Raw genomic sequence first — 26,180 nt, 5'->3', positions numbered from 1 at the left:
CCCACGACCCTTCCTCGAAGCGCCGGCGCACGCGCGGGCGCGCAATCTCGGCGGCGCACTGGCTCCGCGCTCGCCCCGCCCCCGCCGCCTGGCCTTCCCAGCATCCCGGCTTCCCTACGGCAAGCGGCGAGGTCCCATCCCGCCGGGAGCCGGAGCCGGGAGCCGGGAGCGCAGGGGCGGGGCGGCGCGCTGAGGTCAGCGCGGCGGCGGCCGGCCCCGCCGTGGTTGGCTGCGCCCGCGCTGGCCGCGCCCTGGTTGGCTGCGGGCCGCGGGGCTGGGCCGCCGGGTCGGGGCTGGGGTCGGGGCTCGGGCGCCGGCCGGGCTTTGCGCTGCGCTGCGCTCCGCGGCGGCGCTCCGGGGCGGCGGAGGGCGGCGAAGGCGGGGAGGGCGCGGCCGCGGGCGGGGCTGAAGCGCGCGCGGCGGGCGGCAGGGTGAGGCGAGGGCGGGCCGCGGCGGGCGGGGCGGGCGGCGGCGCCGAGGGGAGGAGACCGGCCCATGGACCCGCGGGGCCCGGCGCCCCAGACGCTGCGCCGCCGGGACCGAGCCCAAGATGTCGGCCTAGGCCGGGGCGCGCCGACGCGGACGGGGTGGCGACGAGGCGCCGCTGCTGCCGGGACTCGCGGCTACCGGGCCCCCGAGGGCTCGCCCTGACGGACTGGCCGAGCGGGCAGCGAGAGTCCGGCGCGTCGGGAGCGGGCCGCGCGGCACCATGTCGGCCAAGGTGCGGCTCAAGAAGCTGGAGCAGCTGCTCCTGGACGGGCCCTGGCGCAACGAGAGCGCCCTGAGTGTGGAGACGCTGCTCGACGTGCTCGTCTGTCTGTACACCGAGTGCAGCCACTCGGCCCTGCGGCGCGACAAGTATGTGGCCGAGTTCCTCGAGTGGGGTAAGTGCGCGCGGGGCGCCGGCCTGCCCTTCCGCCCCTCCGCCCCCGGCCCTCTCCCCCTCCCCGCCCTCGGGCTTCCTCTCTGGCCTCTCCAAGCCCCCCAGACCCGTCACCCCCGTTGTGTGAGGCCGCCTCTCGCGCCCTCGCCCCGCAGCGGCTCGCGCTCCCCTCCCCGACCTCCCCCCGGGCCCTGGCGCACCCGCGTTCGGCCGTCCCGCCCCCTCATCCTGCTCCTGGGAGCCACATCCTCCGTTCCCACCCCCACTCGCTCTCCGCCGCCGGCCAGCGCCCGGGCCGCTTCCTAGATCCACCCTCCGAGTCTGGATATCATTTCCTGCAGCCCTCCCCGGGAAATCCGCCCCCGCCCCTCGCCCTGGGGTCCGGAGTCGGCGTCGCCCCCGCACGCGCTGCTGGCCGGTGGGGGCAGCCGCCTGTGGATTTTGCATCTGCCGCCTCCACCGCCCGGTGGGCCCCCTACCCGCATGTGCGTTTCCGGGGAGCCCAGCCCTGAGGGCTCCTCCTAGGTGACAGCCAGCCTGTACACCCCCTTGGCGTCCGGGCCTTGAACACCCTCTACTGTAGCACCCCCGGGGGAGTTTTCAGGTGAAAAGCCTTATTTTGCGAGAGCAAATTGATTTTTTTTTTCTTCGTTATCGTTGCGTTAGGCTCTTGGAATACGTTGGGCGTAGCTGCAACTGTCAGCATACGGGAGTCGTTTAAAAACTTTGTTCATCAGCTCTCTGCGTGCCCTCTCTCGTTTATTCAAGGATCTATAGCGCTGTGATCATTGATCAACTAACCTGCTTAGGTTTAGTAGAATAAACGTTTGATGATCAAGAGAATCCGGAAGACAACGACAAGCGGAAAGTAAAACCCTTTCACCTCGTCTCTAACCTAGGCCTCCTGTAAAGACGCTCAGACTCCCCCTGACCGAGCAGGAAGGTGCAGTGTTTTGTTCAGGGCGAACCTATGCAAACCCTCCCCTTGGGTCACTTGCGTCATTGGGCTGGGACTGTGCAGTTTGAGCCAGTAGTTTCCAATCTTTGGGCCTGACAAAGCTGATAGTTACACGAAGAAGCAAATGTAGTCAGTCTCAGGTGAGGCCTCCTACTCAGCCAAAATGGTAGCTGGAATTTGGGGTTTTGTTTACTAAATAGAACTTAAGTGGAGATGTTCTCTAGATGGCTTCTGTCTTTTGCTCTAGAGTGAAATGATGCTTTGTGAGCAGGAGGCCCAGAGCCCCAGGACGGCCCATTGTGCTTTATTTCGGTGACGACCACCGTTCCTGCTTATTTACAACATCAGTAAGATGAGAGCATTTACTTTCTGGGGTCCTTTTTCAGTGACCTGGTTTCCAACCAAGTAAGTCACTTTCACAGTTGGGGTGAAGGTGAGGTCTTGGCGCCTGTTACGTCTGAGCCTTCTGAATATTGTATTTGCCTTGCCTTTCTGAGCAGTTGATCTTGAAATCCAGACGGTTCGACAGTCAGGTTAATCCGGTGCCCGTGTGTGTGAGTAAAAGCGGGACTGAAAGAAGGAAGCGGAGAGAGGGCAGGGCTAGTGATCATGGTGCTGCGGCTGGCCTCCGGCCTGGGAGCCCAGTGGGCCCCTGTGGGACTTAGTCTGAGAGTGGACACCCTGTACATCCAGGGTTTTGCGTAGTCCCCACACCACCCGACCGTACCAGCCACTCTGTGATCTGGTGGGCTTCACGGGAGCAGGCTCTTCTCAGCATGGGTGGGGGTCCGATTTTATGAGATTTGACCTTTCCAAGTGTAAACAAGCTTTGTGCTCTAATTCAGAAATATTTTCAAAATTTGATTCTGGCTCTTTGGAAATTGTGATTGCAAAAAATGACATTGTCCTGACAACTTGCACAGAAGTGTAAACCTTATAGGGAGGAAAACTGGTCTTAAGTTTAAGGTGGCATTTTAATGAATTATTAAAACCACCGCATACTACTTCTGAAGTAGGAAGTAGTATTGAATCTCGTGGGCGTTAACCTATATACCATTGTAACTCTCCAGAGGTGCGTTACTAGTTGAGGTACATGTGCAGGCCTAATTCCGTGCACTTAGTTTTTTTTTTTTTTTTAATGTTTTTAATTATTTCTGAGAAAGAGAGACAGTGTGAGCAGGGGAGGGTCAGAGAGAGAGAGAGGGAGACACAGAATCCGAAGCAGCTCCAGGCTCTGAGCTGTCAGCACAGAGCCCGATGCGAGGCTCGAACCCGCGGACCGTGTGATTATGACCTGAGCTGAAGTCGGACGCCCAACTGACTGAGCCCCCTAGGCGCCCCAAATTCGGTGCACTTAGAATGCCTTGTTACCTCGTTTGGAAGGTGAAGAATGGTCTGTCAGGAGGAGTTGTGGAGCATTAGTAGGCGCCCTGACTTCCAGGAGGCGTGACTTCTGCTCTGGAAACAGAACTCGGCACCTGGGGGCTGTTGAGTCTTTGGAGTCACACCCCGCGTGGTTTGAAACTTCCCTTGTGCAGAGTCCTGTGCTGCAGAGGGCCGCCCTCTGCCCACCTTCCAAGTCTTCAATTAGGTAGAAACCTTGAAACTTAATGAAGAAATACAGCTTATTCAGCCCGGATTTTGATACTTGTTGAGGAATCTTGAGGGAATTTGGAAAGTAAAGGTAATCAAGTTTTTACGTTTTTTCTTTTTTTAACGTTTATTCATTTTTGAGGGACAGAGACAGAACACGAGTGGGGGAGGGGCAGAGAGAGAGGGAGACATAGGATCTGAAGCAGCTCCAGGCTCTGAGGTGTTAGCACAGAGCCCGATGCAGGGCTGGAACCCACAAACCGCAAGATCACGACCTGAGCAGAAGTTGGAGGCTTAACCCACTGAACCACCTAGGCGCCCTTCAAGTTTTTAAGTGTTTTAAAAAAATTTTTTTTATGTTTTATTTATTTCTGAAAGAGAGAGAGACAACCAGCTTGAGCAGGGGAGGGTCAGAGAGAGAGTGAGATACAGAATCTGAAACAGGCTCCAGGCTGAGCTAACTGCCAGCACAGAGCCTGACACGGGGCTCGAACCCACGTGAGATCATGACCTGAGCCGAAGTCGGATGCTTAACTGACTGAGCCCCCCCAAGTTTTGAAAGAAGACTTTCTGGCTCTCATTTTCTTATTGCCACAGTGATTGCATGGGACGAGAGTCCTCTTAGCCTTCATTGTAGGTCTCTAATTTTCTCTTGATTATGTTTATAGTTTGATTAGTTTTCCTTTCTGAAATCCTAGACTTTAATTTAAAGTTGGAAATACCTTGCTTTGCATGTGTGTTTCTTTAAACTATATTTTAATGCAAATCTGACACCATTTAAAATAGAACACTATGGAACACTTTGACATTTCTACAAGTGAACAGCAACGAATACTAGTAAATGAGGTGAAGTTATCTTTTGTCTTTGTTATATAAAAATATTTTCACCTGTTAAATTTTTTTTTCATGGGTTAAGTATAATGGCTAGTGTTGCAGCTGGATGGAGCTGATGTTTGAAGTCCCCACCTGTTGGCGTTGGCTGGACCACAGGAGCCTCTGCTCTGGCTCATGTGTGGCCTGCAGCCCAGGTGGGAAGCCTAGAGCCAGCGTCTGGTGCAGGTGCACCTTGTGGACGTACACCTCAGGGTGGGTTTCCGGGTTTGCGGTCCAGGCCACCATCCTTTACCCTGCCACTGAACTTCCTCTATAAGGAATCGAGTTAGTCTTTGCTAGCCCTCTTTAATTTCCTCATTTGTGGTTTTTCTTGTTATGAATTCAGCAGTACCTTCCGAGAGCTCTCCATCGTCCATGGGAATTCCTGTAGCTGTTAGCATGGGGTCCCCAGTCCGAGGTGTGAGTGGGAGGGCTCTGCCAAATTTTATATGATCAGGCTTAACTGGTGGTGCTAAATATCTCAAGGTACACTTTAGTCTTAATGGTTTCTTCAGGTAGAATGTGCATAGCATGGGAATGCTTTGAGAAACAGGTCTTCTGAGTAAGATCTAAATTTGCGGGAAATGTTGGGATTGCGTAATAGAAACGTAACTTGGAAGTAGCTATTTGAAATGCATGGTGATATTGACTACGTGGCACGTGATGAGGCCATTAAACATTAACAAGCCAGCCTTACCTTTTCTCTCCTCAAACCTCGTCTGTTGACAGTTGAGTTTGGAGGTAAACGGCGGTGTCTGTTTTAAATCTAGACTTTAAATAAGTAAACTTGGAATTGGGCTGAATTGCTCTCAAACAAGATGCCGCGTGTGAGCCCCTCGAGAAAGTTGGTGCTGGGCGAGCACTGCTGGGCAGGCAGACCGCTCAATCGTGCCTGAGGGGAGGCGGTGGCCTCACCTTGCCCCTGCCCTGCCCCCGAACCTGCTGCCCTCAGGAGTGCCCTGTGTGTGCTGACGTCTGTGGTGCTGGACACACACAGGAGCAAACAGGACTGTTAATTCCAAACTATATTAAGTTTGGTGAAACTGTTGAGAGCTTTTGGTAAAGAGACAAAAAAGTATTTTTTTGAGACTAATAAAGTAAAAAGGATCTTGCTGGAAGAAACCGAATAGAGATTTTTACCTTTTTTTATTTATCAAAAAGGAGATAAAGTAAAATTAAAGAAATTTTGAAAGTTTTTAAAAAACTCATGAAAACCCTGTGATCACATCACCCTGATGAATCCCCATAACATAACATCTATTAGTCTCTGTCCCAAGGTTAAGTTTGATTCTTAGCTTCTCAGAATGGTCCAGATGACAGTATGTTAAGGTTACCTTAAATTTGTGTGAAAAGTTCACACAAATGCTCTCTTAATAAAAGACGGATGAGAAGAAGATAACACTTTCTTTAGATTTAAAATCGGAGGTGTTTTGACCATCTGAACTATATACATGGACTTAAAAATCTCCTGGAGACCACAATTTTTTTTTTTTTTTTTTTAGACAGATGGATACTATCTATGAAATAAAGGTCTTTACAGTGTGATTGGAACAATCTTTGTTAGGTTTTTGGTCAGTTTCATCAATTGGTAGGTAACTGGCAACAAAATTGTTTTCAGATTAAAACTTTGCAAAAAAGATCAGTTGTATCTGAAGAGACTTTGGATTTTGTTATCTTTCGGAAAGAATTAGAAATTCAGAGAGAAATCGGAATTGAATCCTATTTCAACCCAATCATGTCCTTGTAGTGGAGCTGCTTGGAGACCGACAGACTTACTCTCCGGTTACTCCTAACGTCACTGGGACGCAGTGATTTCTCCAGCCTCTGCAGTCAGAGTCCTGGCTTCAGATGCTCTTAGGACTTTGAGCAATCACGTGATCTGTCCTCCACCCCTGTCCCGGCTGCCCCTTGGGTAAACAAGGCTCTTGTCATTCTCCCTTTTCATTCCAGAGCCAGCAACCTTCTGGTGGGGGTTCCCTTCCCCACGGGGCCACCATTAGCCGGGGGCTGCCTCTCAGGCACCTGCTTTGAAATCCCTGTTTTATCGTAGCCTTTCCCCTCGTTCCCATCAGCACCTGTCTCCCTTAAGTTCTCAAGCCCACAGACCCAAGTGAATTCCTTTCTTGCTGTAGGATTTAAATCCTTACACCAGGCACGTTTAAACCCTGCTGTTGGGGTGCCCTGGGGGGCTCAGTCGGTTAAGCGTCCGACTTCTGCGCAGGTCATGATCTTGGGGTCCGTGAGTTCGAGCCCCATGTCGGGCTCTGTGCTGACAACTCAGAGCCTGGAGCCTGTTTTGGATTCTGTGTCTCCTTCTCTCTCTGCCCCTCCCCTGCTCACACAGTCTTTCTCAAAAATAAACATTAAAACAACAACAAAACAAAACAAAAAAACCCTGCTGTTCGTTCCATCATTCCCTCGTTCTAATACTTCATATTCTGTTGCCTTTAACAAATGAGGTAAAATTGACCAAAAAAGACCCATCTAACCTTAGTTGTAGAAGGTGAGATTGACAGCACTTCCAACAATACCGTGTGGAGTGATTTTCTCCAAATATAATGTTACCTTTATTAAAGTAATGCACTTACTTAGTAACTCTGGGTTCTGACTTTCACAAGCAACCACTTCCAACCTCTCTGTTTCTGTTTAATAATCATCTGTCTCAGGATCACATTCAGCGGCCAGTAACAACCAAGTAACAGCGACTTAACCCAAATCAGGGTGACTTCTGTCGTGTGGAATTGCCTGTGGACAGTGCAGGGCCAGACAGCAGCCTGTTCTAGGAGGTCTTCAGAAAAATTTTCTGATTTTTCCGTCTTAGACCTCTGTTGACTTCTGTTGCGGGAGAGAAGGCTATAGAACTTTCATATCCCTTCTCTCCCCACCTGCTCATTCTCTCCCTTTCCCCAAATATGGTTACATAAGAATTTCTGTGTAAGTTGGTAGTGTTTATGTTACCTTAGGTATTTACAGCCGAGCCACATGGGATGCAGTTAGTGCCTTGTCTTCACTGAGACAGAATTATTTGTGTTGATTGGAATGCATTATATTTTCTCCTTTAGCTTAGAGGCCCGTGTACAGTGCTGAGTAGAGGCCCAGGTCTGTAGCTGTAATGCCTCGTCCCCCGCCTCGCCCCATCTGTCCCCTTCTGCTCGAAGCCTTTTGTTTTCCTCATTGCTCTCTGAGCCTGCTGCTTAGCGGTATTCCTAGGACTTCTCTTTATTCCTTATGGGGATTTTTTTGGTGTCTCTCTGTTGAATTCCCCTTTCTGGATTTCAGTCCTTTTCCTTTTAGTAGAGCTAAAAGAGGGGCTTCCTGAGAAAAGGTTCATCAAGAGATCATTTTTTGAGACTAGTCTGTCTGAAAATGCCTTTTCTTCCCTCACGTGAATGACAGTCTGCCTGGGTATTGAATTCTAGGTTAGAAGTAATTTTTCCCAGAAGTGTGAAAGTGTTTCTCCCTTACTGTCCACCTTCTGTCGTTGGTAATGAGCAGCCTGATGCCATTGTGATCCCCAAGGCTTTGTGTGACTCCTCGTGTCTGGAAACTCTCAAGGTCTTCTGTTTACTAACCTTCGCGTTCCTTGGTGGGTCTTTCGGGTGGGGACACTGAGTCCTTCGCTCTGGAAACTTTTCCGTATTGTCTCTTGATGGTCTCTTCCCTGATTTCTCCATTGTAGCCTTTGTGAGCTCCTATTATTCAGGTGTTGGACCTTCCGGAGTGTTCTGCTAATTTCCTTTTCCTGCTTTATTCCATTCATTTATCTGTTTGTTCTAATTTTTCTGGAAGAGGTGCTCAACTGTGTCTTCTAGTCCTTACGTTGCACTTTTATTCCTGCTGTGGTATTTTTCACTTCTGAGTGTTTTTGTTCTCAGCATTCCTTTTTATAGCGTCCTGTTTTTGTTTTGTGAAGGCAAATCACTTTTTTAAAACATTCCTTGTTGTTTGTATTGATTTATGTGCATATATAATTGTTATTGTAACATTGATGTTATGTAAACATTTTCTTTTGTTTCCTGCATTGTCTCTCTTTTCTGAGTTGTTGTTCTTTTCTTTTCTGCTTTGGTCTTTGTCTTCGATGTCCGAACCTTTTCTCCAAATGTCGATTGTCAACTGTCTTTTCATAATTGTGAGTGGACTGATCTGAAATTCCCTGTGTGCGTGGACAAACTTTAAGTGTGGAGTCTCACCATTAGGAGATAGGATGGGGAGCCACCAATTTGAGGGGCACTACCAGAAATTGCTAAAGTAATTCTTTCTCTGGACCTGTCAGTTCCCCCACAGTGGTGTTTCTGGTGTCCTGTCTGGGCAGTGGAGTAGTGCGGGATATGCCGACTTTTTGGAAGGGGGGATAAGGTGGAGAGTTGATGGGGGAGGGACAGGAGGCGTTCTGGGGTGTAGCTGCTGCTGCCCCTATGGATTTGAAGCCAGTCCTGTTTACTGTTTAGACCCCCAGAGATCCTGGTGCTTCTGATCATTCCTGAGCCACCTAACCCCTACCTCACACACATAACGTTTGGTTTTCCAGCTTTGCTAAATTATCACTTGTCCACTTGCTTTTCCCACTGTGCAAAATTAGGTTGACATTTCTAGGCTGTTGTCACCTGTCATTCATTCAACAAGTACTTTTTTAAGGACCTGGAAAGTGCCAGGCCCTGCAGTGCTTAACGGAACCCCTGTTCTCCTGGAGCTTGTGCTGCGCATGAAGCTGTGTCCCGTCGTCATCATAGCTATTATTCTACTAGGGTTTCCAGATGGCGTCAAGATAAGGTGGGTTTTCTGAAAGGTACCCTATTTTTCATCTCTGAATGAAGTCAGAGAATATAGTTACTGTTTGACTTGGATGTATTGACATCCCTATACTTACTTATTTATTAGAAAGCTTCTCCTAGAAGTAGAAGGAAGACCTGGAACTATGGGAGGGCAAGTTCACGTCTAGGAACTGCATCCTAGTGGGAGAGAGAGGGAGAGAAGGAGGGGAAGGGGTGTGAAGAAAGGGAAGTTACATGATGGGGTGCGCGGAAAACAGAAAAAGGGCACCTGGAAAATGCTTCTTCAGATTGCAGCTACTCTAGGGTGGGCACAGGGGTGAAGCGAGGAGGGCCCTCTGGAGCCTGAGCGTGGGGACGTTTGCAGTTGAGTGTTTGTGACTCTGAGACCACGTGCATAAACTTCGGTCTTTCTTGGAGTGTCATGGACCTGACTGTTTAATCCAAGTTCTTGGCATGTAGGAAGATAGCGCCAGTTTAAAATCAAGAGCAGAAGAAGAAATGTCCTTGCCACTCATAATTTTCTAAAAACTTAAAAAACAGAAATGAAATCCAAAGGTAAATAAATCTCCCTTACCATGACACTCAAATTACATTTTAAGGCTGTTGCACTGATGTACTTTACCCTTTTCCTGTGAAAGAATTGAACTGAAATCACTGAATTTCTCTTTTTGTTTAAAAAAATTAAAATCAGGGAGCTGAATTTTTTATTTTATATATTATTTTTAACTGAAAATCTCATTATTTTTAATTTTTTTTTTTAAAAAGTAGGCTCCATGCCCAAGGTGGGGCTTGAACTCATGATCCCAAGACCAAGAGTTGCATGCTCTACTGACTGAGCCAACAGGACACCCCTGGAAATAGTATTTCTGTTCTTCACTATTGAGAAAGATGTTGATTTTACAATTAATGGATATATTAAATCCTTTAAATATAATTCAAATCCTTTAAAAATAATTTTGTAGCTCTGCCACAAATGGATTTGTACCTCTTAAAACTCTTTTAAGTATTTGAGATCAGATTGTTGGAAAGTCTTTAAGTGTGTTAACAAATCACTTTTCTGATGTACCTTTATTTTTTTTAATGTTTATTTTTTAATTTGCGAGAGAGCGAGCGGGGGAGGGGCAGAGAGAGAGATTCCCAATGTGGGGCTTGAACCCACCAACCATGAGATCATGATCTGAGCCAAAACCAAGAGTCAGATGCTTAACTGACTGGGCCACCCAGTGCCCCTCTGATGTACCTCTAAATTAATCTGGGAAAATGTCAATGAAGCACTGCTTTCGAGTATTGTCTAATTAGCAGCAAATTGGGAAGTTACTGGGGGTGCTCTCTTCCCAATTTTACCAGTTAATTAAAGTGTCGGGGATGGGGTTTTTATATTAGACTGTATCAGGACAAGAAGTGTTTCTGAAAACATCAGCATTATTATGGTTTTATGTAACCAAAGTGATAAGCCTGGATATATTTTCTTCTGTAAATACTTCATTATTTTTTTAAAAAGCAAGGTTTGCATTTATGAGGTTTTGATAATCCTTGTGAATAATATGTTAAGAGGGTTACTGAAAAAAAAACTGGTGTCTGTCAGCGGTATGAGAGAAATTTAAATTACATAGCTGATTAGGCTTATTTTAGTGGGAAAGAAAGATTTCTCTGCCTTTAACAATTACCAGATGATTTATTTACTTTTTCTTTCTTTTTTTGGTAACAGCTTTATTGAGATATGATTTACCTGTTTAAATGAAACAGCCCGGTAGTTTGCCATATTCGCAGAGTTGTGCAGCTGCCTCCACTCTGTAATTGCAGACACTTAACCTCTGAAAGAAACGCTGTAACCTTCAGCCGTCACCCAGCTCCCTCCTTTCCACTCACCTCGTCTTATTATATATCTGCCTGTGCTGGACATTTCATGTAAATGGAGTCTTACAATATATGGCCTTTAAAAAAATATATTTTTTTAAGTTTCTTTATTTTGAGAGAGAGAACAAACATGAGCAGGGGAGGGACAGAGAGACAATCTGTCCACACAGAGCCTGACGCGGGGCTCCATCTCATGAACCGTCAGATCATGACCTGGGCTGAAATCAAGAGTCAGAGGCTTAACAGACTGAGCCACCCAGGTGCCCAACATGTGGTCTTTTGTGACTGGATTCAGGGACACCCTGGATTTCATAAGTTTCTGTTACATGGATGGTCCACTTGTCGCTCATCCATTCAGCACTTGATGGACGTGTGGGTCGTTGCTGCCTTTTGGCCATTATGAAGAATGCTGCTGTGAACATTAACACAGCAGCTTTTGTGTGGGCGTAACGTTTTTCGTTTCCTTTGGGCCTACACCGGGGAGTAGAATTGCTGGGTCGTTTGCTAACTCTGTGCTTCCCTTTTTGAGGCCTGCCGGATTGTTTTCCATAGCGGCTGTGAGGGTCCCGGTTTCTCCGTGTCCTTACCAACGCTTGCTATTGTTTGTCTCTTATTCTTGTCGTCCTAGTTGGCGTGGTCTCTCATTTTAGTTTTTTATTTCTTTTTAAAAAAGAGAGGGGGCAAGTGAGCAAGGGGCGGGGAGAGAGAGAAGTGGGGCTCATCCAGGACTTGTGATTTTTACCCGAAGTGGGGCTCACACTTACCCAATGCAGGACTCGAGCTCACCAACTGTGAGGTCGTGACCTGAGCCTAAGTCAGAGGCTTAATGACTGAGCCACCCAGGCGCCCTCTCATTTTAGTTTTGATTTACTTTTCCCTAAAGGCTAACAGCATTGAACATCCTTTCTTGTGTTTATTGGTCATTTCTATGTCTTCTTTGGAGAAATGTCTATTCTTTTGCCCACTTAAAAAATTTTAAATTGTATTGTCTTGAGTTGTAAGAGTTCTTTATATATTCTGGATATTTACCAAGTGTATAATTTGCATATATTTTCCTCTATACTGTGGGTTGTCCTTTCACATTCTTGACAGTTTCCTTTGAAGCGCATAAGTTTTTAATTTTGATGAAGTTTAGTTTAACTTTTCTTTCATTGCTTTTGGTGTCATATCCAAGAATCTGTTGCCAAATCCAAGGTCACAAAGATTTATACCTGTGTTTTCTTTTAAGAGATTTATAGTTTCAGATCTTACCTTTAGGTCTTTGATCCATTTTAAGTCCATTTCTGTGTATGGTACGAGATGGGGGACCACATTCTTCCTCTTGCATGGGGGTGTCCTGTTGTCCCAGGGCCATTTGTTGAAGAGTCTCTTCTTTTCCCATGGAGTAGCCTTGCATCCTTGTCAGAATCAGTTGGTAAATGTATGGGTTTAATTCTGGGCTCTCCGTTGCGTTCTATTGATATTTATGCCCATCCTTCTGCCAGGACCGACTGTGTCTTGATTACTGTTGCTTTGTAGTAGTAAGTTTTGAATTCAGGAAGTGTGATGCCTCTGACTTTGTTCTTCTTCAAGATTCTTTTGACTCTTTTGGGTTCCTTGAATTTCCATATGAATTTTAGGATCAGCTTGTCAATTTCTATAAAGAAGCCATCTGAGATTCTGATAGGGATTGTATGAAATCTGTAGATCAATTTTAACAATATTAAGTCTTCTATCTATGAACATAATATCTTTCCATTTATTTATATATTTAAAATTTTTTTTCAAAAATATTTTGTACTTTTCATGGGGCATCTGGGTGACTCTGCAGAAGAGCATGCAATCTCAGGGCTGTGAGTTTGAGCCCCACATTGGGCATAGAGATTACTTAAGTAAATAAACTTGAAAAGTGTTTTGTAGTTTTCAGAATTGAATTTGTTTTTTACCTTTTCATTGTGGTAAAATACACATGATAATAAAATTTTCCATTTTAACGTTTTAAGTGTTTATTTGGTCGCGTTAGTTACATTCACAAAACAAAGTATAAGATTTGCATTTATTTTGTTGAAATATTTTGAAAATTTTTTCAATGCTATTGTGAATGGAATTGTTTTTTATCTCATTTTCAGATTGTTCATTGTAAATGTATACAAATACAATTGATTTTTTTATATTGATCCCGTATCCTGCAAAATTAAAAAAATTTTTTTTAAAATATTTTATTTATTTCTGAGAGAGTGAGCAGGGGAGGGTCAGGGAGAGAGGGAGATACAGAATCTGAAGCAGCTCCAGGCTCTGAGCTGTCAGCCAGAGCCCAATGTGGGGCTCAAATCCACGAGCTGTGGGATCATGACCTGAGTCGAAGTCGGACACCCAACCAACTGAGCCACCCAGACGCCCCCCTGCAAAATTGTTGAACTCATTTATTCTAATAGTTTTTAGTGGATTCCTTAGGATTTTTTTTTTTTCCCTAGGAGAGAGAGAGAGAGAGAGAGACAGCGTGAGCAGGGGAGGGTCAGAGAGAGAGGGAGTCACAGACTGAAACAGGCTCCAGGCTCTGAGCTGGCAGTCAGCACAGAGCCCGACGTGGGGCTCGAACCCACGAACCGCGAGATCATGACCTAAGCGAAAGTCGGACGCTTAACCGACTAAGACACCCAGGGGCCCCAATTCCTTATGATTTTTATACATAAGATCATGTGACTTGTGATTAGAGAGTTTTGCTTCTTTCCGGGCTGGATGTTATTTCTTTCTGTTGCCTAGTTGCCCTGGCTACAGCCTCCAGCACAAGCTAGAAGAGAAGTGGTGAGAGCGGGCGTTCTTGTCCCACTCCTGATCTTAGGGACAAAGCATCTCGGTCTTTCTTCATTAACTATGATTTTAGCTGTGAGGTTTTTTTTTTTCCTTTTATTTATTTATTTTGAGAGAGAGAGATCGTGAGCGAGCACCCACATATGGGGGAGCGCAGAGAGAAAATCCCAAGCAAGCTCCATGCTATCAGTGCAGAGCCCGACATGGGGCTCAGTCTCCCGAACCATGACATCATGAACTGAGCCAAAATCAGAGTTGGACGCTTACCTGACTAAGCCACCCAGGCCCCACTAAGCCCCAGACTGTGAGTTTTCATAAATGCCCTTTATCAAGTTGAGGAAGTTTCCTTCTAGTCTGCTCAGTGCTTTTTCCATAAAAGGGTGTTGGATTTTGTCATCTATTTTTTCTGGTCCATTGAGATAATAATGTGGCTTTTGTTTCTTACTCTGTTGATATATAGTGTATTACGTTAACTGATTTTTGTATATTGAACCAACCTGAGATTCTTAGGATAAATCCCACTTGGTCATTGTGTACGGTTCTTTTTCTGTATTGGCTGGATTTGGTTTGCTGGTACTTTGTTGAGGATCTTTACGTGAATATTCATAAGAGATACTGGTTTGTAGTTTTTTCTTTCCTTGAAAGTCTTTGTCTGGTTTTGGTATCAGGGTAGTACTGGCCTTATAGAATTAATTAGGAAGTGTTCATTCTTCTATTTTTTTTTTTGAGAGTTTGTGAAAATTTTGTATTTAAATGTTTGATAGAATTCACTGGGAATCTATCTGAGCTTTTCTTTGTGGTTAGCTTTTTGATTATTGATTCAGTCTATACTTGATATAGGTCTATTCACACTTTCTCTTTCTTCATAAGTCAGTTTGATAATTTTTGTCTTTTTCAAGAATTTGTCTATTTCATCTAGATTAATTTGTTGGCATAGAGTTTGTTCGTAGCATTTCTTAATCCTTTTGTTTCTGTAAGATCTGCAGTAATGTCTCCTCTTTCATTTCTGTTTTATTAATTTGAGTCTTTTTTTTTTCCTCTTGGCCATTCTTAAAAATGATTAAAATGGTAAGTTTTAGGTTTTACCACAATAAAAAGTAACTGTGCAAATAAAAGTAATTTAGATCCATCTATGCTGTTGAGTGTAAACTGCTGTTAATTTTTTCCTGCTCACTCTACATTATTTCACTGTATTTGTGTATCAGAGTTCACTCTGGATAGCCATCTGGGTTGGCCAGTTTTGAAGAGTTTGTTTAAAAATTTTTTTTAATTGTTTGTTTATTTTTGAAGGAGAGAGAGAGCATGGGTGAGAGAGGGAGTGAGCATGAGCAGGGGAGGGGCAGAGAGAGAGAGAATGAGACACAGACTCCGAAGCAGGCTCAAGGCTCTGAGCTGTCAGCCCAGAGCCCGATACGGGGCTCAAACCCACGAACTGTGAGATCATGACCTGAGCTGAAGTCAGGATCATGACCTAAGCCGAAGTTGGGCACTCAACCGACTGAGCCACCAAGGCGCCCCTATTAATGAAGAAGTCTACTGGAAACTACTTTGGTTTTTAAATTCTCCAGAGAGTTTCTTTGACCCCCCCAATACGTCTATCATATCATTAGTCAATTTTTCTTTAAAAATTCTTTTCCCAACATTTTTTGAGTTCTTGGTAACTTTGAACTCTGTAATGGTCTGTGGACGGTGGTCATGGATGGTCAGAGTTACAGTTCTTTGTAATTTAAGATTGCCCCTGGTATCAAGTATTAAAACTGTCAGAACATATATCATAAAACTTACATTTGGCCAGTGCTATTATTATTTGAAATAGTTTTAAAATTATAAAAATAACATGTGCTCATTTAATAAATTGAAACAGTCCAGAATGGTATGCCATAGAAAATAAAAGTCTTTCTCCTCCTAATTTATGTAAGTTTTAAAATTTCTTTTTAAATTTTAGAGCATATTTTGACTTCCCACTAAAATTAGATACTGATTTGAAAGGATTTTTAATATCAAAATATATTTCTATTCATAGTTTTAAAAATTTTCATGAGAAATTAATGTTGAAATATGGTCATTGCATATATTAATAGAGTTGTGATTTTTGTCTTGGACAAACTATTAATTTTTATTTATATACATAATGCTAGTGAATCCTTCATGCATTCCTAGGGTGAAGCACACTTAGCCACGGCACTTTTTGTCTGTAACTGCACAGCTGAGCCTGTTGTGTTCATGTTTTATTAGTTTTTAATTTATATTCCCAGTTGGTGGGGGGGTTCTGTAGTTAGTGGACTCATATATAAAATAATTTAATTACTTTAATTTTCTTTTATAATTTAAAAAATAATTTTCAGTGAAGAGTTAATTAGGGGAATTATCAGTTTTATGTTGTCAAAGCTTATGGCATTTATGTTCTGTGAGTATAATGAGATCTTCCCTGTTTCGTCTAAGTTGGTTGTAAGAATTGGAAGCTAATAAACATTTACCATGCAAGCATACCTTGTTTTATTACGCTTCACAGATACTGCATTTTTTACAGATTGAAGGTTCTTGGCAACCCTGTGTTTAACTAGTCCGTCAGCACCATTTTCCTTACAGCATTTGCTCACGTCATGTCTCTGTATCACATTTTGCTAATTCTTGCAATATTTCAAACGTTCTCGTTGTTATTATGTTTGAGTTACTGCAATTGTATGGTAACACTTCAATGGATGAGGAGTTGCTTCTGATAGGTGAGCAAAGAATGTAGGTTCTTGAGATGGAATCTGCTGCGGGTGGAGACGCCACGAAGGTCGTTGACATGACGACAGAGGACGCAGACTGTCACACACACTGAGCTGATAGCGCGGCTGCGGGGCCTGAGAGGATGGACCCCTGTGTTCAGATCAGTTTTGTTGTGGGTAAAATGCTATCAGGGCATCGCAGGCCGCAGAGAAGTCGTTCCTGACAGAGAGTTCACCCTGCGGCGGATTTCATTGTTGTCTTGTGTTCAGAAGTCGCCACCCTCCCCGGCCGGCAGCCAGCACCATCGAGGCAGGCCCTCCACCAGCAAAAAGATGCTGACTGGCTGAGGGCTTGGATGATGGTTAGCATTTTTTTTAGCAACAAAGTATTTTTAAATTGAGGTGTAACCATGGACTTTTAGACATAATGTTATTGCACATTTAATAGACTACAGTGTAGCATAAGCATAACTTCTGCATGTACTGGGAAACCAAAACGTTCATTTGATTCCTTTATTGCAACATTCACTGTGTTGTGTTGGTCTGAGTACCTGCAGTATCTCTGAGGTGCCTGTAATTATGGTTACGTAACTTGTATTCACTGTGAAACCGAGTTGTGTGACTGGACCCAGAGAGAAAGTGCCTATCTTGTACCTTGAGCGGAGAATCATCCAGATTTCAGTACTGAACTCTGTCTTTCTGACTTCCTTTGCTGCTGCGGGGCCATATGCTTGCCACTGTTTCTTCTGTTCACCATCACTCTTTATTGGATTTGCTAGTCTTTTCATGGTGTGGAGAGGATACATATGTTATACATACATGCTTAGTGTATAGTATGTGTATGTAATATTTTCCCCCCATGTAGAGATCAGGGTGGTAATCTTTCCAAATTATTGAATGTCTAAATATGTCTTACTGTCTCCTCATTTTATTAGTAGTTTGCCTGAGTATGAATTCTAGGTTCACAGTATCTCGTCTTGAAGAAGATACTGTGGTGTTGTCATGATGAGGTGTTCAGTGCTGGGAGGCCGTGATTTCCTCTCTTTTTGAGGAGACCAGTTAGAATGTTTTGGAGTTGTAACCGAATGTTTTGAAGTCTGATTTATCTGGTTTTTTGGAGTCCATTCTTTGTTCATCTTGGAATTTTTCCTTCTAGTGATTTTTTTCTTTAAATATCTATTTGTCATGACTTACGTAGGAAATTTCCCTAAAAATAATACAGAGTTCATAGTCCCTATTGAATGGTGATATTTTTGAGTGCTGCTAGATCCTTAGTTGATCGGGTTTTATATTTTTTTTCTTCTCCAGTAGCATTTTCATCACAATTGGTTTGTAATATAAACTTCATTGAATACTAAGACTAAGAACTTCAAAAAACCTGTGCCATTCGCAGTTAGTACCCATGTCTTAGCACCACCCACGTCCGTTTCCTTATGGTTTGTTTTTTCCCTGCCACCCTAATGCTTGTGAATTGTATTGCGAATTTAATGGTGCTTAAAATATTACATTTATTATCTGAGAAAAATACTTCCCAGTAATGAGCTGTAAATGGTTTTTAAAATAAAGATTGGTATGGAGAAATACAACTTTCTCATTTTGCATGAAGTGTCCTCTAGCAGCACCGTCGATGGACGTCTGTAGGTAAACATTCAGCAGTAGGAGTATCTCAATAGGCCTTCTGAAAGCAGAGTCCAAAGTACTGCCGCTCAGTGTCTGGCTCAGGATACGCATCTGTTATGCTGGATACTGAAACCATTAGTCATGTCAGCTTTGCAGGGTTCGTACAGAATTTTTACCAGCTCATAAAACTATTTTATGACCAGAAGGAATGCCAGCAATAAAACAAACGAACTCCTAACAAATCAACTGGGTGCGTAGCTAATTTTCACGTCCGGATATGCTTCCAGTGAGGAAAACTCCTGTGTTGTTCGCAACAAGAGCCTGTGGTGATTTGGATTCAGTCATTCTGGTTTGAGTATTTGTAAAAGGAGACTAGTTTTTCAAAAACGTCTAGCCCAATATCCCATGTCAAGCCTTCAACTGTACTCTGTTTAGATACCATGAAATACTAGATAACCCCTGTTTAAAAATGTCACTCCTTTTTTGGAGTGGCTTGGATTTTTCATATGTTGATCTTTATTTTATTGTTTAATTTAATCTTATTTTTAGTTTATTTATTTATTATTGAGAGAAAGAGCACAAGCTGGAGAGAGGGAGAGACACAGAATCTGAAGCAGCTCCAGGCCCTGAGCTGTCAGCACGGAGCTTGACGCGGGTCCCAAACCCATGGATTGTGAGATCATGACCTGAGCCAAAGTCGGACACTTAACTGACTGAGCCGCCCAGGCGCCCTTCATTTGTTGATCTTTATTTTCACGATCAGTATTAATAAAAGTGATAGCAATTGGCAGTATTTCCTACTCCAAATTTAAACTTCTTTCATTATAAGAAATTTCAGGCATTATAAAAATAGAGACTAGGATGATGAACCCTAGTTCGGTCACCTGTCAAATGCTGGCCAGTCTACTTCATTTTTATCCCCCTGTTCCCCAAGAGGATTATTTTGAGGCAGATGCAAGACATTTGTGGTCTTAGTTGTAAATACTGCTGTATATACTTAAAGAAGATAAAGGCCTTCTTTAAAAACTTAGCCATAATGACATGACATTGAAAAACTGACAGCAAATTTCTCGGTGTCATGCAATGTTCAGTCGTGATTTATTTATTTTACTTAAAAAAATACTTGTTTTTGAGATAGAGAATGTGAGCTGTGGAAGGGCAGAGAGGGAGAGCATCCCAAGCAGGCTCAGTGCTGTCAGCTCAGAGCCCAACGGGGGGGGGGGGGGGGGGGGGGGGGGCTTGAATTCACAAACCACTGAGATCATGACCTGAGGCTAAATCAAGTGTTGGCCACTTAACTGAGCAACCGGAGTGCTCCTCAGTCATGGTTTAAATTCCCTCTTTTTGTTGATGTTTTCACTTGTTTTACAGGAGCTCAGACACGTCTGCGTCTGCGCGAGTGTTGGGTTGTGCCCCCTCTGCCTCCCCACCCCCATTCTCAGTTCCTTTGGTGAAGGAACCGGGCCATTTGTCCTGCTTGCAGCATTTTAACTTACCTTCAGTGTTTTTCTCACCGGACATATAATGGCTTTTGACAAATCATTCTCATACTGTTGATCCAGTACATTTTGTGAGAAAATAGAGCTATTTGGAGTTTATAAATTGTAAACAATGTGATATTTCTTGTTTTATTGGAAGTGGTTTGTTTTTGTTTTTGTTTTTTACTGTTGTGAGATGCGTTCTTCATCAGTGGCTCAGGATCCTGAGTGTGAGCTGGGCGTTGGGTTAGCTGTGACCGAGGTTGGTGGCTAATGTTCCCAGTGGTGATGCAGGGGCTGGGCCGGGGCGCTTGGGCCGCATGTCCTCATTCATCGTCTCTCTTCTCCTCAGCCTTGCCGGTCTTGTTGGCTCCTGAGTGTGGCCACGGGGACACCTCTCCTCCCCCAGCCTGTGCTCAGGTCTCTTTCCCCTCCCCCATTGTTTCCCCTGTAGGGCGTCTTCATGAACACTGAGCATGTAAAGGGTTGATTAATGTTTAGCTAAAATCCTTCCCTTTTCCCCATACTTTATGTTGGCTTGTTCAGCTTTTCACATTAGTTTCTTTTCTTTTTTAAGTATATTTATTTTGAGAGCGAGCGAGCGAGTGAGCGTGCTCGAGTGTGAGCAAGCACAACAAGGGGGAGGGGCGGAGAGAGAATCCTGAGCATGGAGGCCAACTCAGGGCTCCGTCTCAGGAACTGTGAGGTCATGACCTGAGCCAAAACCAAGAGTTGGACGTTTGACTGACTGAGCCACCCAGAGGCCCTTTTCCTATTTGTTTCTTAGAACTCTTTATATTAGGGAAATCAACCCCTTTTCTTATATATGTTTTTTTGTTTGTTTGTTTGTTTGTTAGTTTGCCTTTTGTGAGCACTTGCGGCTATTTTGTTCTGAGTTTCTGACTACAAGGTGAAGGACCCGGTATGGGGGCCTGAGCTCTCAAGCGCTGCCCTCCTTTCTAGCTGGACATTCCCCTGGTCCTGGGCTGGGTGTCACCTTACTTTCTGTGCTGGAGGAAATGCTGCGCGGTCCGTGTGGCGATGTGGGGTCTTTGGTTTTCGTGGAGTCTGGGTGTGTGGGAGGCCCTGGGAGCACCCGGTCCCCTGGCCCCAGGGGCTGGCATGTGTCTGGCTGGAGCGCCATGGGAAGCTGGAGGCCGCGGGGGGGGGGGGGGTTGGTGGCACTGCCAGCACCGAGTGCCTGATCGGTCCCCTGGGGGTTCAGCGCACAGGGACCTGCATGCAGGACGTGGGTGAGCAGGCCCCAGGGACACGGGGGGTGGGGGTGGGGGTGAGAGCGAGGACTCCAAACAGTCACCAGTCATCTCAGGCCCTTTGGTTCTGTAACTGAACTGGTGAAAAGTTAGCTCGCCTCCTGGGCGTCTGTGGGTGCTGCCCTGCAGTCCGGCTCCCAGAGACCTGGCCTGGGCTGTCCACCTGCTGCGAGGCTGAGCAGGGCTGTGCTGGGAGGGCAGGGGTGGGGGGAGTGGGAAGGTTAGCAGAGGGGACAGTGGCCGGCAAGCGCCGAGGGCAGGAGCCAGGTGCGGGTGTGGGTACGTATTCAGTTGGCTCAGAAGCACCAGGGATTCAAAAGTGATCGGATATTGTAGTAGAATTCATTTTCACTGAAGGACTGGTTTAAGGAGAAGGCAGTTTTGACCAATCCTTTATCACGCAGGTGCAGACTGCACAGAGCCAGGTGGCCTCGTTTGAAGTGTTAAACATTTGCCAAGCTTCCAATAAAGTTTTACTGATTTACAGAAAGCTCCTGTCATTTGCCTTGATTTTAGTGTGTCTCAGCTCTGGTTTACCAAAGGCTACAAGGAGCCAGAGTGATTCTTTAAAAAGTCTTGGATAAAAGCAGTTTCCTTCCTCCCTATTTATTAATTTACTTATTTTGGAGACAGTGAGTTAAAGATAAAAGATTCAGGAGGACATCTACCCTTTTGTCTCTACTGTTTCGATTATTGTCCTTTGTGTTGTATTTCTTTTATGCTGTCATTTTTATAATAGTGAAAAAGTATCAAGCACGGAGGGTTTGTTCTTTATTTTATTTTTTATTTCTTTAATATTTATTTACTTTTGAGAGACAGAGACAGAGCACAAGCAAGGGAGGGGCAGAGAGAGAGGGAGACAGAATCTGAAGCAGCTCCAGGCTCTGAGCTGTCGGCACAGAGCCTGACGTGGGGCTCGAACCCACGAACCGAGAGATCATGACCCCAGCTGAAGTCGGACCTTAACCGACCAAGCCACCCAGGCACTCCTTGTTTTCTTATTTTAAAAATGTATCTCAGGGGCGCCTGGGTGGCTTGGTCGGTTAAGCGTCTGACTTTCACTTAGGTCATGATCTCACGGTTCGTGGGTTCGAGCCCCGCGTCGGGCTCTGTGCTGACTGCCAGCTCAGAGCCTGGAGCCTGTTTCAGTCTGTGACTCCCTCTCTCTCTGACCCTCCCCTGCTCACGCTGTCTCTCTCTCTCCTAGAAATAAATAAAACATTAAAAAATAAAAAAAATAAAAATGTATCTCAGAAATGCATGGGTTCAGTTGGATAATGTCACATACCATGTAGTGTAGGTAGTGAGCCATCCAACGTGGACAGATTTAATTGTTGATGTTTAATTAATTAGCATTTAAAACTTTTTTTTTTTATCACATCTCAAGTATTACTGCTCAAACAATTTTTTAAGCCTCTTTTTAGGAAAAACCCCCCACAAGTAGGTTCTCCTACACATTTAGAAGCATTTTGATAAAGCGTAATTTCCACCTTAGCCTTTTGCCCAAGTCAGGGGCTTGAACAGTGTCCCTGCAGCACCGGGAGGCCTGAGCTTGGGGACGGCAGTGGTGACTGCTGGTCGGAGGTGGGAGCTGGCCCTGGGAACCGGGCGCACGGCTGGGCGGGGAAGCTGGCTGGTCTTCATTTCTCCTTTTTGGAAGGAAACTGTGGGTCACTCTCGAGGGAAGCCTGCCTGGGTCTTTCCTCTGGTTCAGAAGCAGTAGCCTTGAAAGTCCACAAACTGGAAATTGCTGGATGCGCTGCCCTTTTGAATCTTCCTTTCCTGCTCGTTGTCATGCGTGGCCGCTGGAGGCTGCAGTCTAGAATTCCTTTGAAGGCAGAGGATGAGGTTCTAGAAGATTCATGTAATTTTTATAGAAACAGTCTTTTTCCTTCCAGAAACCTATATTCCTCATGCAAAAATACAAAGCTAGTCGCTAAATAAAGTAAAATCTGGAATGGATTTTAGATGAAGGGAGGATTGCCCGTAAAAAGGTTTGCTTTTTTGTCCCCTTCACACCATGGTATTCCTGGTGTATTGACCATCCAGCTCAGAGTGAGTGGTGATTACCAGGTGGGCTTGGATCACTGAATATTTAGCTCTGGGCGGTTATTGTGAACATTGGTAAAAATGGTTTTTATACAGAAGGGTTACAAGCTTACATAGGACTCTTCTGGTCTCAGGATGTATGCTAGAATGCTAGAATTAAAAAATATATGTATATATCTCTGGCATACATTTGTTTTTCTAGTGTTTTCCAGTTGAGTGAGTTTAAGTAACAGTCCTTTTAAGCAAGAACTCCAGGTACTAGTGTTCAGAGGAGGGTGTGCTCCGCAGGTAAAGGTGGTGAGCGTGCAGTATAGGGAAGGGCTTAGATGACATTGAAGGAGGGCTGGGAGGGCAGGGCCGGCAGAGCAAGTAATGACCCAAGTGGCAGGAGGCACTGGGGCAGAAGGCAGGAGCACAGTGGTGGCGGGGTCCACGCGGGGCCCCAGGGAGGGAGAGCACCAGAGGTGTGCCAAGAGGGACCAGTGCCGTCTGCCCCTGCTGAGCTCAGCCTAACACCCTAGGGCAGACGGGTGTCTGTCTGTCCCTGTTGGTTTCTGTGGGAAAGAGAACTGAGGTGAGAAGGGGCGCAGTGAGTGCTCCTGCGATGAGCGGATGACCGCCACGTGGTTATGATGGCTCTGTGGACCCATACGGTGAGCATCGTGCTCGTGGTTCACGTCTGTGGTCCCGTTCTGTACTCCCAGTGACCCTCCATCCGGGGTTCTCTCTCATTTTCTGGAGGCTAGACGGGAGCTCGGGTGCACTGTCTTGTACCAGTGGGGTGGCTGAGTCCAACGCAGGTGCCTGCTCTCAGCCGCGGTGTCTGTTGCATCATTTCAGTAATTCCTTTAAATATCCTTAATACCATTAAAAAAAAATTATTTTTGAGAGAGCGAGCAGGGGAGGGGCAGAGAGAGAGAGAGAGAGAGAATCCCCAGCAGAGTCTATACTGTCAGTGCAGAGCCCAACGCAGGGCTCGATCTTATGACCCTCAGATCATGACCTGAGCCAAAATCAAGAGTTGAAGGCTTAATTGAGCCACTCAGGTGCCCCTAGATATTCTTAATACCTTTTGAATAAGTCAGTGAATCATGTACCGAAGCAGGCTCTGTGGTGACCCCCCTACCCCCACCCCCAGGTGTAACCCCTTCTGGTAATAACCACTGCCGTGACCAGTACCACAGGTTAGTTATGCCTGTTTTTCAAAAAGTTTATTATTTTAAATGTACAGAGAAGTGATTTTAATATCACAGATTTGTACAGTCATTACCACTAATTCTAGAACATTTTCACCACCTGTGAAAGAAGTCCTATATCCATGAGTACTAATCCTTCCCCTCCCCCAGCCCTTGATGTCTCTCTGGATTTGCCTATTCTGGACATTTCCTATAAATGGAATCAAAATATTTGGCCTTTGGTGACGGCTTCTTCCATTTAGCACAATGGGAGGTATATCCATGTTGTAGCACGTATCGGTGTTTTCTTAATAGTGTTTCATCGTGTGGATAGACCACGTTTTGTTTATCCATTCATCAGTTAGTAGGCAGTTGGGTTGTATCTCATGTTTGGCTACTATGAATAATATTGTGGATATTTGTATGCAAGTTTTCGTGTAGACATACTTCATTTCTGTTTTATAAGTATCGATGTAGGAATGGAATTGCTTTGGGGGGTAACTCCATGCTCAGCGTTTTGAGGAGCTACTAGTCTGTTTTCCAAAGTGAGCACATCACTGTGCAGCACTCTTAGCGGTATAGGAGGGTTTCTGGTTTTCCTCATCACAGCCAACACTTGTTACTGTTTTTTTCTTTTTTATTCTAGCCATCCACGTGGGTGTGAAGTAACCCGTTGTGGTTTTGATTTGTATTCATTCCGCAATGGCTAATGATGTTGAGCCATCTTTTTATGTGTTTATTAGACTTTGTATATCTTCTTTGGAGAAATGTCTGTTCACACATTTGCCCATTTTTAAGTTGGATGATTTGTCTTTTTATTGGTGAGTTGTAATAGTTTTTTGGTATGTTTTGGATACAAGTTCCTTATCAGAGATATGAATTTGTACTTGGAGATTTGCACATATTGCCTCCATCTGTAGTGTGTCCTTCTGTTTTCATTGGTGTCCTTTGAAATACAGACATTTTTAGTTTTGATGAAGTCCAGTTTATTTTTAGAAATTTTCTTGATTGGGTTTTTGGTTTCATATTTAAGAAACTGTTGCCTTAGTCCAGGGTCACAGATTTATACCTGTGTTTTCTTCTAAGGGTTTTATGGTTTTAGCTCTTTTTAGGTCTTTGATCCTTTCTGAGTTCCTTTTTGCATATGGTGTGAGGTATGGGCTCATATCTGTTTTTTGGCATGTGGGTATCCAGGAGTCTTGGTACCCGTTTGTTAAAGAGACATTTTTCTCATTGAATTATCTTGGAGTTGTGTCTGTTTCAGAGTGTCAGACAGTGGAATCACGTAGGATTCCACATCTGCTCTCGTTAGCCTCACGCTGTACCCTTGACATTCATCGGTGTTGTGCGCACAGTAGTTCCTTCTCTGTTGCTGTGGGCACCTGCTGCGCCAGTGCTGCCTAGCGTGCATTGGGTTGTTACTGTTGAAGGTTCGAATGAAGCTACTGTGAACATTCTTGTATCTTTTCGGGAGGCATAGCTGGGCCATAGGGTGCACATATGTTAGCTTAAGAGATACAAACACAGATGGGGGGAATGTAAGGATGATAAGTAATCCGCTTAGAAGAGTGTGGAAGACTTTTTTACTTCGATTACCAGATATTAAAGAATTTGAATGATACACTTCACCAGAACGAGACTGGCTACCATTGACTGTTCATTCCACAAAGGATGTACTAATCATGAAAGCAGAAGCAGCTATTATTTTACCATGCAGAAGGAAAGCCCGACTTCTCTGAATTTGCAGTAGTGGCACACAGAAAATCTGATCATAAACTCCGCCTGGATGGTTCCGTTAAGAACACCAAGAAAAACAAGTGGAGTTATTTTTTTCCTTTCATTTTAAAATTGGAAAATTTGTTCTAAGAAATATGAATAATCATATATGTGAGAAATAAATATAAAAAGAGAATAAAAATCCCAGCCATTTATATGAACTTGGGCTTTGTGTTTTCTTAGCTTGCTTTATCTATCAGAAGCTTACTTTATCTACGGAATGGAGACAATATGTGCAAATTTTCATGTATGCACAAATTCATATCTCTGATAAAAAACTTGTATCCAGAATATACCAAACAACTGTTACAGCTCACCAATAAAAAGACAAATCATCCAACTTTAAAATGGGCAAAGGATGTTTTCTT

At 44.7% G+C, this 26,180-nt stretch overlaps 1 protein-coding gene across 1 annotated transcript in view; it reads left to right on the top strand.

The window, feature by feature from the left end:
- The first annotated feature begins 478 nt into the window (after positions 1-478).
- Positions 479-26,180, top strand: part of CDC42BPB (CDC42 binding protein kinase beta) — a 101,774-nt gene continuing 76,072 nt past the window's right edge. The window contains exon 1 of the mRNA XM_039251183.1: positions 479-884. Within this exon, the coding sequence (XP_039107114.1) occupies positions 710-884 (175 nt within the window). The 5' untranslated portion in view covers positions 479-709. The remainder of the gene's footprint in view (positions 885-26,180) is intronic.

This window comes from Hyaena hyaena, unplaced genomic scaffold, assembly GCF_003009895.1.
Source record: "Hyaena hyaena isolate Hyena2069 unplaced genomic scaffold, ASM300989v1 scaffold_386, whole genome shotgun sequence".
NCBI classification, from domain to species: Eukaryota; Metazoa; Chordata; class Mammalia; order Carnivora; family Hyaenidae; genus Hyaena; species Hyaena hyaena.
The sequence above is the reverse complement of the archived record's forward strand: the minus strand, read 5'-3'. Positions and strand labels throughout refer to the sequence as shown.